Source organism: Neodiprion lecontei, chromosome 3 (assembly GCF_021901455.1).
Source record: "Neodiprion lecontei isolate iyNeoLeco1 chromosome 3, iyNeoLeco1.1, whole genome shotgun sequence".
In the NCBI taxonomy this organism is placed as follows: domain Eukaryota; kingdom Metazoa; phylum Arthropoda; class Insecta; order Hymenoptera; family Diprionidae; genus Neodiprion; species Neodiprion lecontei.
This window is the reverse complement of record NC_060262.1, coordinates 406,744-423,166: the sequence shown is the minus strand read 5'-3', so window position 1 is coordinate 423,166 and position 16,423 is coordinate 406,744. Positions and strand designations below refer to the sequence as shown.

At 41.3% G+C, this 16,423-nt stretch overlaps 1 protein-coding gene, 2 long non-coding RNA genes and 1 other non-coding gene across 4 annotated transcripts; 2 read left to right on the top strand and 2 right to left on the bottom strand.

The window, feature by feature from the left end:
- The first annotated feature begins 150 nt into the window (after positions 1 to 150).
- Positions 151 to 4,097, top strand: LOC107220099 (vacuolar protein sorting-associated protein 51 homolog). Its single transcript, XM_015658538.2, has 10 exons — positions 151 to 360; positions 502 to 636; positions 696 to 917; positions 1,010 to 1,605; positions 1,687 to 1,900; positions 1,990 to 2,214; positions 2,315 to 2,649; positions 2,756 to 2,933; positions 3,431 to 3,543; positions 3,770 to 4,097. Exons 1-10 carry the CDS (start codon positions 280 to 282, stop codon positions 3,876 to 3,878), a joined length of 2,208 nt encoding a protein of 735 aa, XP_015514024.2. The 5' UTR covers positions 151 to 279; the 3' UTR covers positions 3,879 to 4,097.
- On the bottom strand, positions 1,693 to 15,628 carry LOC124293361. The gene is made up of 3 exons (XR_006903297.1): positions 15,351 to 15,628; positions 2,509 to 2,663; positions 1,693 to 1,859 (listed from the first exon to the last, which is right to left on the bottom strand). It is a non-coding gene; the product is annotated as an uncharacterized LOC124293361 (long non-coding RNA).
- LOC124293360 lies at positions 5,450 to 6,104 on the top strand. Its single transcript, XR_006903296.1, has 2 exons — positions 5,450 to 5,685; positions 5,810 to 6,104. It is a non-coding gene; the product is annotated as an uncharacterized LOC124293360 (long non-coding RNA).
- A 717-nt stretch (positions 15,629 to 16,345) lies between the features above and the next one.
- Trnaa-cgc lies at positions 16,346 to 16,417 on the bottom strand. The gene has a single exon. It is a non-coding gene; the product is annotated as a tRNA-Ala (tRNA).
- Positions 16,418 to 16,423: the final 6 nt, after the last annotated feature.

Genomic DNA, 16,423 nt, shown 5'->3' with positions numbered 1-16,423 from the left:
TTCTGATACACTCTGTCACTCTCGCTCTGCGCCGTGATTGGCCGAGAGCGCTGCTTCAGCCAATCACGACTAGGTGCAAAAGAGAACCGCTGTTATCTTTGGCTAGTCACGCATGCGCAAATGGAACAGAGGCTCGGATTTGAGTCCGACGAATCGAGACATCGGAGCAACGGAAACGTGTAATGGAAACGCGGGGACGCAGCTGTCACAACACGAAATATCTGTGGAGATTTTGACACTTCGGTGTATCAAAGTGAATGTTCTTTCACGTTTAGAAAAATGACAGAAAATACGAGCAATCCGTACAACATAAACGGGCAGCATTTCAACCCCGACATGTATCTGGAAAAAATGCTCAAGGTTAGGCGGCTCTAACTTATTCTCATAACCTAAAATTCAATCAAAATCGTAGTGAAAAATATCGGTTTTATTAGCCACGATTATTCTACCTACTTCGAGGTTTCGCAATCTAAAAAATTTTGTCTTTTATACCAAATGCAGGAGTGCACACTGAAACAGATCATGGACAATGAAGCTGAAATAATTCGCGATACCCAGACGCTTCATTCTGACATGCAGACTTTGGTATATGAAAATTACAACAAATTCATTTCTGCTACCGATACCATAAGAAAGGTGAGTGTTTTCAAAACATGTGAGAACTGGCAAAATTCTTATCGACATATTGATTTCAGATGAAGAATGATTTCAAGAAAATGGAGGATAGCATGGAATCGCTGTCCAGCAACATGGACAGTATCACGTCATTTTCGGAACAGATATCTTCAACTTTGCAAGGCACAAGGCAACAGATAACGAGACTATCGTCCGTGCACACTCTTCTCAAGAAGCTACAATTTCTATTTAAGCTGCCAGCTAAATTGAAAGATAAGATGAACAATGGAAACTACTCCCAGGTGAGTAAGGAAGAAAAGGAGGAATAAGGAAAACGGATACACGATTTACTCTTTGTGCAGTGAAATTCAACCAAGTTTGTATAATTTTTCAGGCTGTCCAAGACTACATTCATGCTCAACGTGTCCTGAACCAGTATGGAAACATGCCTTCTTTTCAAGGTATACAGAAGGACTGTGAAGAAATAGTCGAGGAGCTCAAAGTTAAACTGAGAACTCAGTTCCAGAGCAGAGATGCGACCACAAAGTCTCTGGCTGAGAGTGTCGATCTTTTGCTCCAGCTCAAAGAGCCACCCGAATCATTGTGCGCGGAATTCTTAAGTAATGCCGAAAATAGGCTGACCGAACAGTTGAAACAACTCAAGGACATGTGCGAAAATGACGTTATAGAATTCGTGGATATGGGAAGTTCGGGTTTTATGAGCGACCTTTGCCTCATTGTCGCTTCCTATAAAGACATGTTTGTCAACAGAATACCCCTGGACGACACAGAGTTCAGTGACGACTTTGACTCTAAAGCCATTGCGAAATTAGACACTTTTGTTCTGAATAACATGAAGAACTACTTTGATCTCATTGGTAAAAGAATTGAGGATGTTGGGGATACTGCAATCTTAGTTCGCGCGCTAGACAGGTTTTACAGACGCTTACACGCAGTCAATACTCTCTGCAATGAGACCGATTTTTCCACGTATGTTAAAAAATTTATTAGATTTTCTATAGACATTGATTAAAAATCGATTTCCGATTTATATTGACGCCTGATGTGTAGGACTGCAACAGAAATTGTCATAAATGCTGGAAGAAAGCAGTGCAGAAGCCATTTACACTCTTTGAAGCAGCATCTGACTGAGGCTTTGGCTAAAGTAAGGCAAACGCTGGCTGCTAAAGTTAGTCAAGATGGTGACACAGGTCTTGCAGAGTTACAGGCCTCTCTGGTCATGCCTACGATAGAAAAAGTGAAAGGAGTCCTGCAGGATTTATTGGTATGTATGTTTTGTTCACAATAAAACGTATTTGTACTCTTTCGCCTATTCGACCAAAATTTTCATGACCGAATTAATGTTACTTGCAGGTATTCCTGCAGCCTGAATTAATGTTCAGTGGAAAATCTCATTTCCTCCAATGCTTTTGCGTTGACGAAGTTAGAGAGGGATTAGTGATTGGATTTTTACATCATCTAACTGCCACAGCTAGCGGATTCTGTTCCGGATCTGACGTGCCTAAATTTCCCCCCACATTACTATTATTGCTGAGCAAAATGTGCATCGAATTTAAAGAATCTAGCGTACATTATCTGGCAAGTTTTGGAACCAAATATTTCGAATAAGTAAAGAATACTGATTGTAAAAAAAAGATAATAAGTTCAGGATCTATTATAATGTATTTTTCAATTACAGTTAACCACAACAGACGATCTCTTCAACATTCAAAGGCATGCATCTTTGGCAAATTTTGTAACGTCAGAAAGTGAAATCTGTAACAACTTTCAAACAGCAGCTCAAAATTTACTAAATCATTACGTGCGACTTCAGGGATTATCTGTTTCACAAATGTTGAGAAAGTCAGTGGAGACACGAGATTGGCTACATACCATTGAACCCAGAACTGTCAGGGCTGTGATGAAGAGAGTAGTCGAGGACGTGACGGCAATCGAGCTGCAAGTTTCCGCCTTGTATGATGATTCAGACGGCCAAATTGATAGGAGCAGCGATAGTAGCAGAAGGACGCATAGGTACGGTACTGAGTCTAGAAAAGTAAACACAAGAGGTTAGAGAATTCATAATAAAATTAGTAGGTGCAATTGTTACGAAATCATTAACTATTAATGCTTATTTCAGCGTCAGTGTATCAAGGCATCAATATCGATCAAATTGGTCCTCCTACACGCCAAGTCATCTAGATTCATCTCTGGTGACAAATATTCACAAATTGTTTTCAGAACGTATAGAGATATTCTCTTCGGTTCAGTTCAACAAAGCTTCGATTCTGACTGGAATTATAAAGATCAGCTTAAAGGTATCTAAGCATTCTCAGTAAGACACTGAGTCTTTTCAACCACGATAAACCACTTTTCAATCCCTCTCAATCTCTATCCAATCTGTCCCGCTAATTGAGAGAAAAAATTTTCCTAAAAATAATCACAGCTCCAATCTTACATTGTGACGTAATGCGTGAAGATATACCGGAGTATGATATAACTTCTAGTAGATATGGTACATACATTAATGGTTGCAGCTTGTGCAGAATGAGCACAATGACAAAATAACTTAGCTATTATCCACTTTGCGTTGTCGAGGTATTACGGTAGCTTCTCTGTGCATATAAAAAAAAAAAAAAAAAACTATGCAATCCATGGTGTAATAAGCATTACTCTAATAACAAGACCGCAGTGATCAAATTCATGTATTCTACGCTTTGAGGAGTGCATCTCTCTATTGTACCTCTCCACATTTTCGTCGGTCTGATTGTCAGAAAAACCAAATATTTTATTGATCGTTTCGTATTGATTTCAGACATTTTTGGAATGCGTCAGATTGCGCACGTTCAGCAAGTACGGCCTACAACAAATACAAGTAGATACCCACTATCTCCAGCTTTACTTGTGGCGGTTCGTTTCCGACGAAAAGTGAGTTCAAATATTTATTATTTGATAACCGCAATAAGTCTGGCTAAAGTACAACAGTTTTCTGATTTCCAATTTGTGTGGAATTAAAAGAGGAAAAAAGTAAATACCGATGTAAGGAGCACGTTGAAAGCCCGGAATTCTTAATCCAACTATAAATTTGTTCAATCATCTCCACCCGGTTTTTCATCAGATAATTCTCTGACGAAATTTTATTCTTTTTTCACAGCCTTGTACATTTTCTTCTTGATGAAATATTAGGAAGCGCGGTTCACAGATGTTTGGAGCCTGTGTTAATGGAGCCCAGTGTCGTAGACATTATTTGCGAACGGGGTTGAAGGACTTCCTAATTCCGATAACAATATACCTACGTGTAGTTATACTGTTATTTATATGTAGCGCATACAAAGTGAGAAGTTATACAATTATTAATTTATACAGAGCAATTATAACATTACATATGCAAATAACTACAGTGTATACATTATCGTGGACACTGATTACGCTAATGTTTGTAAAGTCGGTGAAATTATATTACAGATATGTACATATAATAAAAAAAATCATTTGAAATACAAAAAATATGCCTCTTCTTGTAATACAAGTACTGAGGTTATTTGGCGCTTGATATTATTGGAAGAAAGAAAAAAAAAAAAGGTGCCGAATAGAAAGGAGAAGGGCGGGGGGCACGAGTTCGAAATAACGACGGAGGTATGCGGCAAGAAGAAGTTAAGACCGATTAAGATCATTTAACCCCTGGACAGCAACTCTTTGGTAATGGGTTTACATTATAGCCGCGGGTTTGTAAGAGGCAGCAAGAGGAAAAAGAGCGCTGCTCGACCGCATCCAGTGACACCATGACATCTGAATTACATTTGTTCACGTTTGACACCACCATACAAGTACGTACGTTATGCACGCGTGTAGGTGGGTGGCCAGGAATTGCTGAATGGGTACTTATACTCGCTGAATGCTCCCGATCTCCCTCGGTCATCCATTTCGTGCATACGTACACATATATACCCATACACGTAGGCGTATGTTATAGTTGCAGGCGGTAGATATAAAGAAAGCAACTCTCTTAATCCCTTGATAAACTGACATTGGACCATTTTCGGTGTATGTGTAACTTATAGGCAACCATCGATATCAGACGATAAAAAAACTCGACGCAAGTTCGTCAGTTCTGATTTTGCCATATCGTTTAAATAGGTACGATGCAAATAAGTACAAAAAGAAATTCGTTATCAATGAATATTTATACACCTACATTATATATACTCTCTTCGAGTAGCACATAAATTTTCTACCCCCAGACGTATGATCGCAATCACGATGCGGACGGTAAGTTGCATACGATGATCGTGTTTGTATGTACGTACTCGAACACGTATTGAACATACGCCGTTGTGTTCATATAAATTCAGGTTGGGTAGGTAGACGTTAAATTGGTCAAAATGCGGTGTGTGGGTCTGCGCCGGATACCCGGGGAATGAATCTCATCCACGGGGAGGAAGTCCAAATTAACGCCACTCAGCTCGTCGCACTGCAACGCACACATGCGACCTAACACGCGTATACGTATACGCATTGAAACACGCCCGACTTGCATACAGGGTGTAAAGAAAAAGTCGGCTTTTCTCGCGTACGTCGATCGCCTTCTCGTGCCTGTAACGTATAACTGCATAGAAGGGTGATGAGCTAGCCAACAATAATTGGTCACGCGAAGAAATTACGACGATCCAATATCCTGAAATCCTGCATAAGATGGCGAAAAAATGCGCGAGAAGTTGGTGAAAAATTTCAGGCATAAACGGGAGTGTCGGAGATGTACGCGATATTTCATCATTGGGTATTACGTCGCATAGCGCATCATTGAGAGCACACGAACGGCACACGTGACCTCAAAAAACACCTGTGCATCTGGGTCTCGTGTGTACATTAGGGAGAATGAATTCCCCGATGGCAAGCAAACGTCCACTCGACCTTAGACTACTGCCACGTTAAAAAGACAATCCAAGTGTATTTGAGAAGAAGTCGCAGAAATTGTTATCTGATTTCAATATCATAATTACTGTACAACATCCGCATTCTATTCGACACTTTATACTGATTTGTTCTCTTCGACAGAGTTACGATACGCAGGTGAGTCTTGCCGCTGAGTTCTGTTACAATAAACCAGGTTTGTGAAATATTTTTATACACTTTATGGGTTGTTGTTTTTTTTTTCTCTCTCTCTTTTGTTCTTGGTAACCATCATTTGCGAAAGCTCGTACGGATCTAACCGAGTTAAATTGTTTGACATTGGAAATGTTTGATATGGAAATACGTCGAAGAATGTTAAATCCCCTTTTGCCGTAGGGGTTCGTCATGCACCAAGGATATAATATCTGTACGAATTTGATAACGTGGCGAATATGGTGAGAAGAATTTCTACAGCAAATAAACGCCCACTAACAACCGTGTGTCGTATGCATGATACAATCAGCGGGCCTACACGTTATATATTATTAACCATGTCTGTTCGTGTGTTATTATACAAGCAATATATGTATATATAGTTATACATATACCTGTATATATATGTATATATGTATATATATGTATATATATATATATACATGTACCTACTCGCAGGTATAGTATAGATATGTCTAGATCCGTGAGAATCAAAGATTTGTTCAACAAATCTGAATGGAAATAACTATTTGTTACGCGCAAAGTTGGTATAAATTTGAAGTGAAAAATAGATAAACGGGTAAGAGCGGTGAGGATGATCTGCAGCGGAAACCGCTATTCATCGTCACGATTCGAAAAGCGATGTATCCAAACGAATAGAAACAACAGAGAGGGTATAATATCGTAACTCGACAACGCCGCTTTTAAAAAGGATATTCATATTAACGATCGTCGTCATCCGAAGCGTTAGTGGCGTCGTTGGAACGGCCCCGTGCTGCCAGAGGGTCGTAAGTACACGGGTAAGTTTAAATCAGCTTACAGTCAACCCGCATGGGAAGAGAAGAAAGTCACGGGGGTTACACCGTTGCGCCGGAGTTGTTGGGCGACCCTGTCGTGCGGCGGTAAAAAAGCCCTCGGCGCTACTTCCAGGCCATTTCCATCATGCAACAGTGTAAGTGGCACTGCACCGACCGACGCCTCGCGATGAAAAGGAAGCATAGGGGCGCGTATCGTCGGTATACGTGACGAAGGAATCTGCATTACGGGAGGATTAATCACCCGACCCACGACTCGTGTGTTAAACATTTCGTTCCCAGTTTCATATCCTATGTTCAGGGGTCCTTGCTTGAACCAAGAAGCCGACAATGGCCCTTCCAGCGAACACAGAGTATCCGTTGTTTGCCAATTTATTTGTCCCTGGATACAGCCTGCATGATTCATCGTTGTCGCATTCAGCCCGCGGTATCTTCTGTACACACTGATCGTATTATTTTTCTCGATAATTAACGTGTGCCGTTGGAAAAATTTAACTAAACACAATGTCCCAGCAGGTCTAGTTCTGCAAGCGAATATTATGAGATTAATTTTTGTAATATTAATACTTGAATCATCGAGTAAATATTTAATTTGCAAATTGTACTTTTAAAATGGTTAATTTAACCCGAAAATTTAAGTCGACCTGCTGCGACATTCTTTTTCTAAACGTTAATACGTACGAACTATTACAAGATCTACAATTGTTGTATTCGTCGTACGTGGTGAAATTGATTTTATAGAACACGAGCATACGACTCGTATTGCAAACTTACGCTCGGCCCTAAAATACCGAGTTTGTCTCCTTGTTACACAATATACTATTATACATGGGATTCCCTATGTCCAGCATAATCGAATGGAAGAAAATCATGTAATTGGAGGCGTTTCGCTTTGTGACCGCAATAATGGGCAGTTTTGAATCCGTGCTCGTTGTTGTGTTCGCAGCTCGGACCGTCTTAACCACTATATCGACGCTAGAGATACGAATTCCAAACACATACCACACCGCGTTTTATACATCAGATTTCGGAGAATAGGTACCTACCGAAACCATCGTCGTTCATTTAGCGCATTGTAATAAACAGTTGCCAGTACCGCGTTAGGTGGCGAACTATGCAACCCCCGCGGTCAGAGGGTCAACGGTCAGTGGTCAGTGGTCAGTTTCGATGACTAACGTCTGCTGGACTGACATAGAAAATACACAGCAGACGCGGGGCAAACGTAGTTGGGTGATTAGTTTTCCTTAAGCATATATACGCACGTACGCTGTGCAAGCGGGCGTAATCTACTTATGCTTGCAATACTCCAAATGCTCCAAACTTTTCCAAACTTTACACAGAGTGTACGTATGTATCTGTGCCGTTCACACTGGATGCATGCTATATAAATTCGGACGTATTTCCATCGAGCCCGCTCACAAGTAGTCAAGGAGGGACCGAGGCTTAAACTCCTGCGGAAGATCGGAACCTTCAAATATTCGTCAACTCCTCCGAGTGCATCCGCGTGCTAAGTAGTAGTGCCGTAGGTGACTTGAGCTTGAATTTCACCTGGGTACGATTACTTTCCACGCTGTTGCGCCCGAACTGCAACGGATTTGGAATACAGCGTATAATAATACAAGTACAGTAGGTATAATGTGGTTTTTATAATCGAGGGGGAAAAAGTGGAAGAAAAGTGCGAAGAGCATTTTTTTTTTTTTTTAACACCCGTATATAGTGAAAATCTACGGATAACGATGGTTAGATGTTATAGTGCGATCCTCGGTTCGTACTTTATCCGCATTTAGAAGAGTTCGACTCATAGCCGAGATATTCGATTGGTCCAGGGATCTTCAACTGCGAGAAAGTTCTTCGTTCTTTAAAGCTAGTTCAGCACGCCTCATAAATCTTAGTTAATGTTCAAGCATATTATGCCTTCTCTCGATTTTACGATATAAAAAAATATTCTCAAGTCTTTTTCCGCGGTATTATAATCGAAAGATTTTTAGCTTGATCGGTGTTACATGTAGGTACATAAACTTTGAATGAATCGCGTCACGCGATTTGAAAGATTGTGGCAAGTGACGTTACTTTGGTCCAATTCCTTCTCAAGTATAAACATGCAATAAGCAGGTAACTTGTCTTCCAATATTCTTTCTCTCCGTCTCACCGAGAAAAAAAAAAAGGAAAGAAAAGAACGAAAAGAAATTTCTCCGACTATTGTTACAAGTACGAAGGATTGGAAAAATGTGCCGCAGCTCAACCGACCACCCCGTTACATGTTCTTCGTTATACGAACACGTACAAGCATACGAGGTACAAGTTATAGCCACAATACAAGTGAGGTTCATTCAGCACGGGTCACCGACATGCAGTGATTTCAATTGATAAATTGATTTGGTGAGAGAGGAAGGAGGAAGGAGAGACGAAGAGGAGTGCGATTCGCGAAGTATAAAAGAAATTTGTAAAATGAGGGGGAATGAAAAAAAATTTAGCGAAAACTGCGAGGGTTGGGACGAGGAAGGGGGGGATGGGTTAAGAACTAAGAGGCGACGAAGCACGAGGAGAAGAACAGGGAAAAGAAGAAGAACAAACTTGGTGATTATTAGGGAGTTGTACGTCGGCTGAATGCCTAATGCACGGTCGTCCTAGGATTAAATTGACCAATCATTTCCCGCACGGTAAGGGAGCGACCAATTACTCTGACCGCCGTACTATATTAAGCCAATCAAGGCTCGTTTATCACTCAGTCGAGCATCTTCTCTCGCGTTACGCGCATCTCTCTCCCCCCTCCTTTTACCCTCGCATACACAGACACGCGTACACCTACGGTTCATTACTCATACAGAAAACACCCACCCGGACAGAGGCAGCTTGCGAGGAACGCGATTCGCCGCAGTCTTTAGTAAGCCGAGAACGCGCGAGAAAGTCCGGGATTCTCGATGAAATATATACCTACCTACGTGACGTTAAATTTTTCGTAATCATATTGTTCCTAGGACGGTGGAACGAGTTTTTGAAAGTAGAGAAAATATTGGGGAAAAAATTCGCGTACAACATAACTACGGATTTTACGCGGCGTTGTATTGCTCGATGTTCGAGAATCGGTTCCGCAACGTGGTTTCGACCAATCGCCCTACAGGTAGAAATGATAATTGGCCGATCGACCAGCCGTCGATTCATTCAAAATCAACCGCTCCCTCCCTCCCTCCCGCCCCCCCGCCCTCCACGTCACCCGTGAGCCCGGCAGGATCAAAAGTTCACGTTCAGATTTCAGTATAACTTTAATTGCCGCAGTGAGTATAGTGTATAACAGTGTCGTGGATCGAGGTAAGACAACCAATCGTTTATTAGTTTCAATTCAAACGTTACGCACTACATAAGCTCTACAATTTGAACAACTGTATAATAATCGGATCCAACAAGTGTTTCCTTCGTTATCATCAATGAAAATTTTATCATCGGCGATATTCGTCGCTGGGTAAAGTTGTGCCCATATTTTACTACATTTTCTTTTTTCATCCAAACGCGTTTGAATATTGGACTTCGATTAACGCCATGACAAATTATCGAGTTATTATTTTTTTTTTTTTTTGTACATACGTATATCTTTACCTGTAAGACGGTATATTTTGTGTACGGAATGATCAGCGTGTCCGTATAATTAATTATCATCATAAACCTATAAATCGTTTTAGCATTATGTAGAATACTGTACATGTTACGTAATTTAAAATCCACACAGCGTACGTGCGAAGCACAATTCCGATCGCATGTTATACATATTGGAAGGTGAAAGAAAAGAAAAGGAAAGCAAAGAAATAATATCACTGTAAATCATTGCATGACGTTGCGGATGGAAGGTGCACGGTAAGATATACATAACCAGCTTTGTTTCAGCGCATACACATATATTTATACGTATATGTATACAACGACGAAGACGACGACGATGTCGAAGGCGACGATGTTACACATATGCATACTAAACTGTAGCCAATTTAATTTAACGCGACTGAAACGTCATGTGGAGAATTATTTATTTCCAGATAAGGCGTGTTTTCATTTTTCTTTAGAGACAATAATATTCATTTTACCCCACCTTTAATACTGCTGGACAATTCTGATTTATTGTGCATTTATTACACTTTTTCAATATACTAACCAGATAAACAGTTGAAAATCTATTTCGTTTATTGTATACTGTACAGAGAAAAAGAGAGAGAGAGAGGGAGATGAGAAGAAGGCAGGGAAAATATACTGAAAAATAATTGTCATGCCTCAGCTCTGAAAATAGCGGTTTTCTCTTGGCGGAGAGGAGTTCCGAAGAAGGAGAGGAGCTTCCTTATCTTGTACTGACTTCTTAACCTCTCGCCTGTGATAATATGGAAATAACGCCACCAACAGAGAAGCAGCGAACCGTGATTATAATATACCGTCAGCTTCTTCTCTTCGTTGCCGTACTTCGACAATTTCGCCGATACGTCCACGCGTATAATAATAATAATAATAATAATGATAACAACAAGAATAATAATACCACAGGGATAATGTAAATTTATGACATACGTGCATTGTGCGCTATTATGCGTATTACATAGGCATGCCGACGCATTGCACGGGGTGGACAAAAGAGACTAGCCAGCTAGCTGCTACCTATAAGACGTATTGAAATAGGCGCGTTGCCCCTTTTCTCTTCTTTCAAATTTAACCCTTTGAGTCACACATTATTGTGTGGAGTCAACGTTTATAACAAGATGGTATTCCACGGTATTTCGGCTCGCTGATTACGAATCTGAAATCATATTTTGACAATTCGAGGCAGTGGATGCATTACGGTGGAAGGAAATTTCAAATTTGATCGAATACAGTCAAAAAACTCTATGCAGGAAGTTTCGGGTTCGAAATCCGATTTCAGATTCGTAATCAGCGAGCCCCAAAACTTAAAACTTATGTAAAACATGTGTATGCGTAGAGGGTCAACTTTCTCGAAAATGAATTATTCCTTCAATTTCCACGATTTTTTTAAATCAATTTGATTCAAACAATAATAATTTACATTATATCGCAATAATTATTCTCGAGTATTGAAAACCTGGTACACTATCAGAAATAGGAAAAACCGCTGAGAAATATGCTGAAAAGTTCTCTAAATATGAAAAAAAAAACAAAAAAAAAACAGTAAAAATGCATATAAAATAGGTGGTAAGGATACTTACCACTATGACTCAAAGGGTTGAACCTACACAGAGGAATCGTCGCATCGGGTGGCTACATGATTCAAACGATTGCAGAGTCAACGTTCCGTAACGTAATGAGGCGATCTAAACGATGCAGCATTGTGCTATTTGTAACGATAATAGGCAGTACGTACCTTATATGCAGCCAAAGCGGATTAGTATCACATATCGCGGGAAAATCCACGTATATTCCGACGCGAGTTAACGTTCCGTATACGTATAATAAGACTAATAAGACCCGTACTTTGTACCGGGAGAGAGAAAGAGAGAGAGAGAGAGAGAGAGAGAGAGTAACGCTCGACGTTGTTTATCATCGGTTTATAGCATATTACAAGAGAAGAAGACGAGAAGACTGCAGCAGACGTCGAGACTGTAATAAGTTGGCATATGGCGCGTGTGCAGAGGGAACGGGAATTAACGTTAATTCCCATTAATATACGCGCGGTAGCTTTTGCCATTAGCACTTTGCAGAGCCGTTTCTCTTACGCTTTCGTTCCCGGTGCCGTTCCCGATGCGCGGTCTCAACGTTTAAGGGTGAAAAGTGAAACGTGTCGCGACGCATGAGGGCCGATTTAACCGGACGACCCGAGAAGAGGAACAACTTTTTCGACAAGCAGAGCCTCGCTCGAGTTTCGGCTTGCGTTATACCCTAATTGACCGTTTAAATTCACGCTTCTTAGAAAAGTCTGCGACGACGCCGCGCCCACGCCTGCATACGTGTACACATGATAATAATTTACGAATCGTATGTAACGGAGGGGGGGGTTAACAACTCAACGATTCCATCACCCTTGTATTCCCCGATTCTTAAGTTGAAAATTAATTATTTGACGAATTATTTTCGAGCGTCGTTAAACATAATTATTCCACGAATACTGTTCGATGCTATCGCGCGATGATCAAGTGCGGTGAAACACTAAACAGAACCGTGCGGGGAACCGTAAAAAGTCAAAGATTCAACTGTTGGCGGCTAGGCTCAGACTCGCGTATTAATTAACATCTCCTTTCGGCTGTAAGATCAAAGCATCGGGTCGAGCTCCGGATTACAACGATGTTCGAAAAATCGTATCCCGGATTGCGTGATGAAATACACGTACGTGTGTATAATGCAGCTTGTTTTACGTGTAATTAATACAATGCACCGGAGGGGGAGGTAGAGAAGCGTGCCGAAGTGAAACTCGACGCCGAAGACTAAAGCATGAGCAGACGGTACGTAAGTGTAAGGATAAAATACGGTACGCGTCATCGGTGCATCGCATCTCGGATATCTCCGTCTCCAATTACCTTCCAAGATAGCAAAGCCGGCGTTTTAACGTGACCGCGGTAATGAATATCGATAAAATTCTTGCACAGCCGTGAAAGCTCGACGAGTACAGTATTTGGACATTTTTTGGCCCACGATGGACGCTCGAACACGCAGCTTCATAATACGCATCGTGCAAACACACGTGGGTTAAAAAAACGCCGAGACGGTCGCCGAGTCGGCGGGTCGAGTTCGCTTCTTCCCGGAGTGAGTGATTCATCGTAGCACGGCTCTAAGGGAGTTTCACGTATTGAATGAAACCCTCTGTGAACGCCAAGCCCATACAATCCGCCTGTGCCTGCACGGCCTCCAGCCAGCTTCTTCGTAAGTCACGGGTTAAGGATTGAACGCCTGTATACTCTATACATCTTACTTCCAACTTACGCCGCTTCTACACATACACCGCGAGAACGGGGGATCGTGGTACGTGATGGAATCATGGCTAATTGGGGAGATTTAAATTGTTCCCATCTTTCACTTTTCATTGATAAAAAGATCGGAGCTGGCTGATGAATCGTTCACGTTTCGCGACGCGCAGGGTATACAATTGGGTATAATAGTGGATGATTCGTATTTACGTTTCAAGCTGATCGGCAAATTTTCTTCCAATTCACCGCGTTACAGGCTCTTTCGCGCCTACTTCCGGCACTGCGTTTCTTCATTGGATGTCAAACGCTGCGTGTAAGCATGTAATATCCAGGCGAGGAGGCACGGAGGAACGGTACGAAGAATTACGCGAACGGAGCTGGGCCCAAAGCACAGTGGGCGGCTTTAATGGGCTACCAAGGCCGGTTCAATGATGCTCTCGGTACCGTCCCATCCATTCGCGTTACACACATCTACCGGCTGTCTTTGTATACACGCACACCGAACACAAATTGTTGCATGATCTCATATCGCTGTGTCGTGTACAACGTTTGCTGTTGTACCTAGGTTTGAAGCACTGACACGATAGAACGGACCCTGCGAGACCAACTGTACGTGCAGCATCGGAAAAGCGAGAAAGGAAGATTCTTTCGGATAGAAAAATGTTGAATTTCGACGAGCTAAAGGCCGTGAAGAATACGTATACCATGAAAAACACACATGCGAATCTTTGAACGCGGTCAATTTGTAACAGCAAACTATGGGCAATTATCCAATGTATGAAGACCGTTTATAATCAGGTACGCGAACAACGACATCACGTACTCTGCGCTTGCACTCTATTAGGGATTTCCTGAATTTTGTCGATTAGGCACGTCTATGAATACTCGCGACGAAGTTTAATGCCTACTTTAGAAAAGGAGTTATTGTCTCTTCGTTAATCAACGGTTAAATTTTTCACACATGTATACGTCGTCATTCTTCGAGCTTATGAAGAATAATCGTATTACAGTCGAAACTATAATTATAGGCAATATGCGCTGAAACGTTCACATACATATTTCGTTATGGGTCGATCGATCTGTGCTACATTCTTTTTTTCTTTAGTCTAATTCGTTCTCAGATTATTCTTCCGACGTAGATACACGTGCGTTTCGATACAATCGTCAAGTGCGTTGGTAACAAGTGAGCAAGCACATAATATGCGGCGGTATTTTTGCCAATTGAATAATAGCCCGATTCTCCCGGGTCAACCTATTGAATTAATTCCTTCTCTGCATACCGTAAGCGCGGTACATGTCAGCATAGATTTTTACCACAGTGACATTACGTCTCTGCACGCTTTTCATTCCTCCTGCAGTTAATAAAAAATATGTTTAACGTAATTTTTATTCCGCTTTTCAAATCGGTCCTATTGTATGTATAGGTACGTTTCGCTGTATAACAAAGCTTTTATTTATTATACGGTAACAAAACAAGAAACACCTGCTCAGAAATAGTATACATATTGCGTAACAAGGAGGCAAACTCGGTCTTTTAGGGCCGAGCGTAAGGTTGCAATATGAGTCGTAGGTGAATCGAAGAGAAACATCGATGAGGATGAAGTTAGTAACGTTACTGTAAGGATGCGTGTTTAGGAAAAATCGTAACTTCGCACGTTTAGAATCATATTGAAGTTAATAACGTTATCGTAAAGATTCCTGCTGAGGAAAAATCGTTATTTCGCGGTTTTGGAATTGTCTGAAATTCAGTAAACCGTAACCAAAGTACACTCGTATTTCGAAATCTCAGTTCCTTCAAAATCATTGTAAAATTACGAAAACGGTGATTTTTCCCCCAATGTTTCATTACGATAACGTTACTAACTTCAACCTCGTCCTTTAGGAATGTCTAAAATTGCGTAAACCATGATAAATAAAATGTACTCACATTTTGCAAAACCAAATCCTTGAAAGTCATTCTAAAATTGCGTAATTGGGATTTGTTCCCTGATGTTTCGTTAAGTTAACGTTGCTAACTTCAGCCTCATGAATATTGCGAATACAGGAGTAGAAAAGATCATTGCCTCCTTGTTGCACACGATTCTTCATATAACAAGAGTACGTTACGCGTTTTTTCACGCAGCACGAAATTGAGGTTAGGATCACGTAATGTCAGATGTGTTCGCGACAGCGCATGCGCACGGTACGGACGAGACTACACTTATCTCCTTGGAGTTGAAAGTGATCTTTTCTGTACTGCGCGCATGCGCATTCGCAGACTCGCCTGGCCGTCATAGAAAGAGGCGCTTCATGTACGGAAAAGAAAAAAAAAAAAAACGCGTAAACACGCACCCGTTGTATGAATAAAAATACCAACAGTATTTTCAAGTCAAGTACAAACTGCAGCCAGAGATTATCAGACACGTTTTTTTTTGAATTTTTGCACGATAATATCAGTTTTGCATGTACTCTAGTAAGTAATCTCACAACTTTTCGCGGAAGTCACTTGGCAAATCGATTCTATACTCTTCAGTATAATCGGCCATCGTACCAAATTTTGTGATATTTACTTTTTTCAGAGACGAGATAAGCTGTGAGGCGAGATCTGATAAACCAGGCGGCATATTACCACGCACTGCAAACATACATCGAATCCTGTCCTGTTCCTAAGTACTAGTGCCGCAGGAGTGAATAGCTTGGGCTAAGTATTACCATGTCTCCTGCTGCTCAAGTGCTTATCAATGGGTCGGGACGCACAGCGCGCTGAACCACGTGCTTTTTCACGCGAGCCGAAGTCGCGAATAATCGCGTCGCTGAAAGGTTGGAATTTGTGTAAACTGACTGAGTGACGATTGGTCGTTGTAATAAATTGGGTTCTTCCTTCGATCCAATCGTTGATGTAACGACGAAGAAAATGGAAATAAAAAAAAAATAACGTCCGTTTGGAGGAGCTGGGATTTGAACCCAGGACTTTCAGCATGCGAAGCAGACACTCTACCACTGAGTTACACCCCCGGTACA

Bases quoted from the DNA above. Each gene is read 5' to 3' on its own strand.
- LOC107220099 (XM_015658538.2), top strand. From the start codon at position 280: ATGACAGAAAATACGAGCAATCCGTACAACATAAACGGGCAGCATTTC. The intron at 1,606-1,686 runs GTATGTTAAAAA...CCTGATGTGTAG, and splicing joins AATGAGACCGATTTTTCCAC to GACTGCAACAGAAATTGTCA. The intron at 1,901-1,989 runs GTATGTATGTTT...TGTTACTTGCAG, and splicing joins GAGTCCTGCAGGATTTATTG to GTATTCCTGCAGCCTGAATT.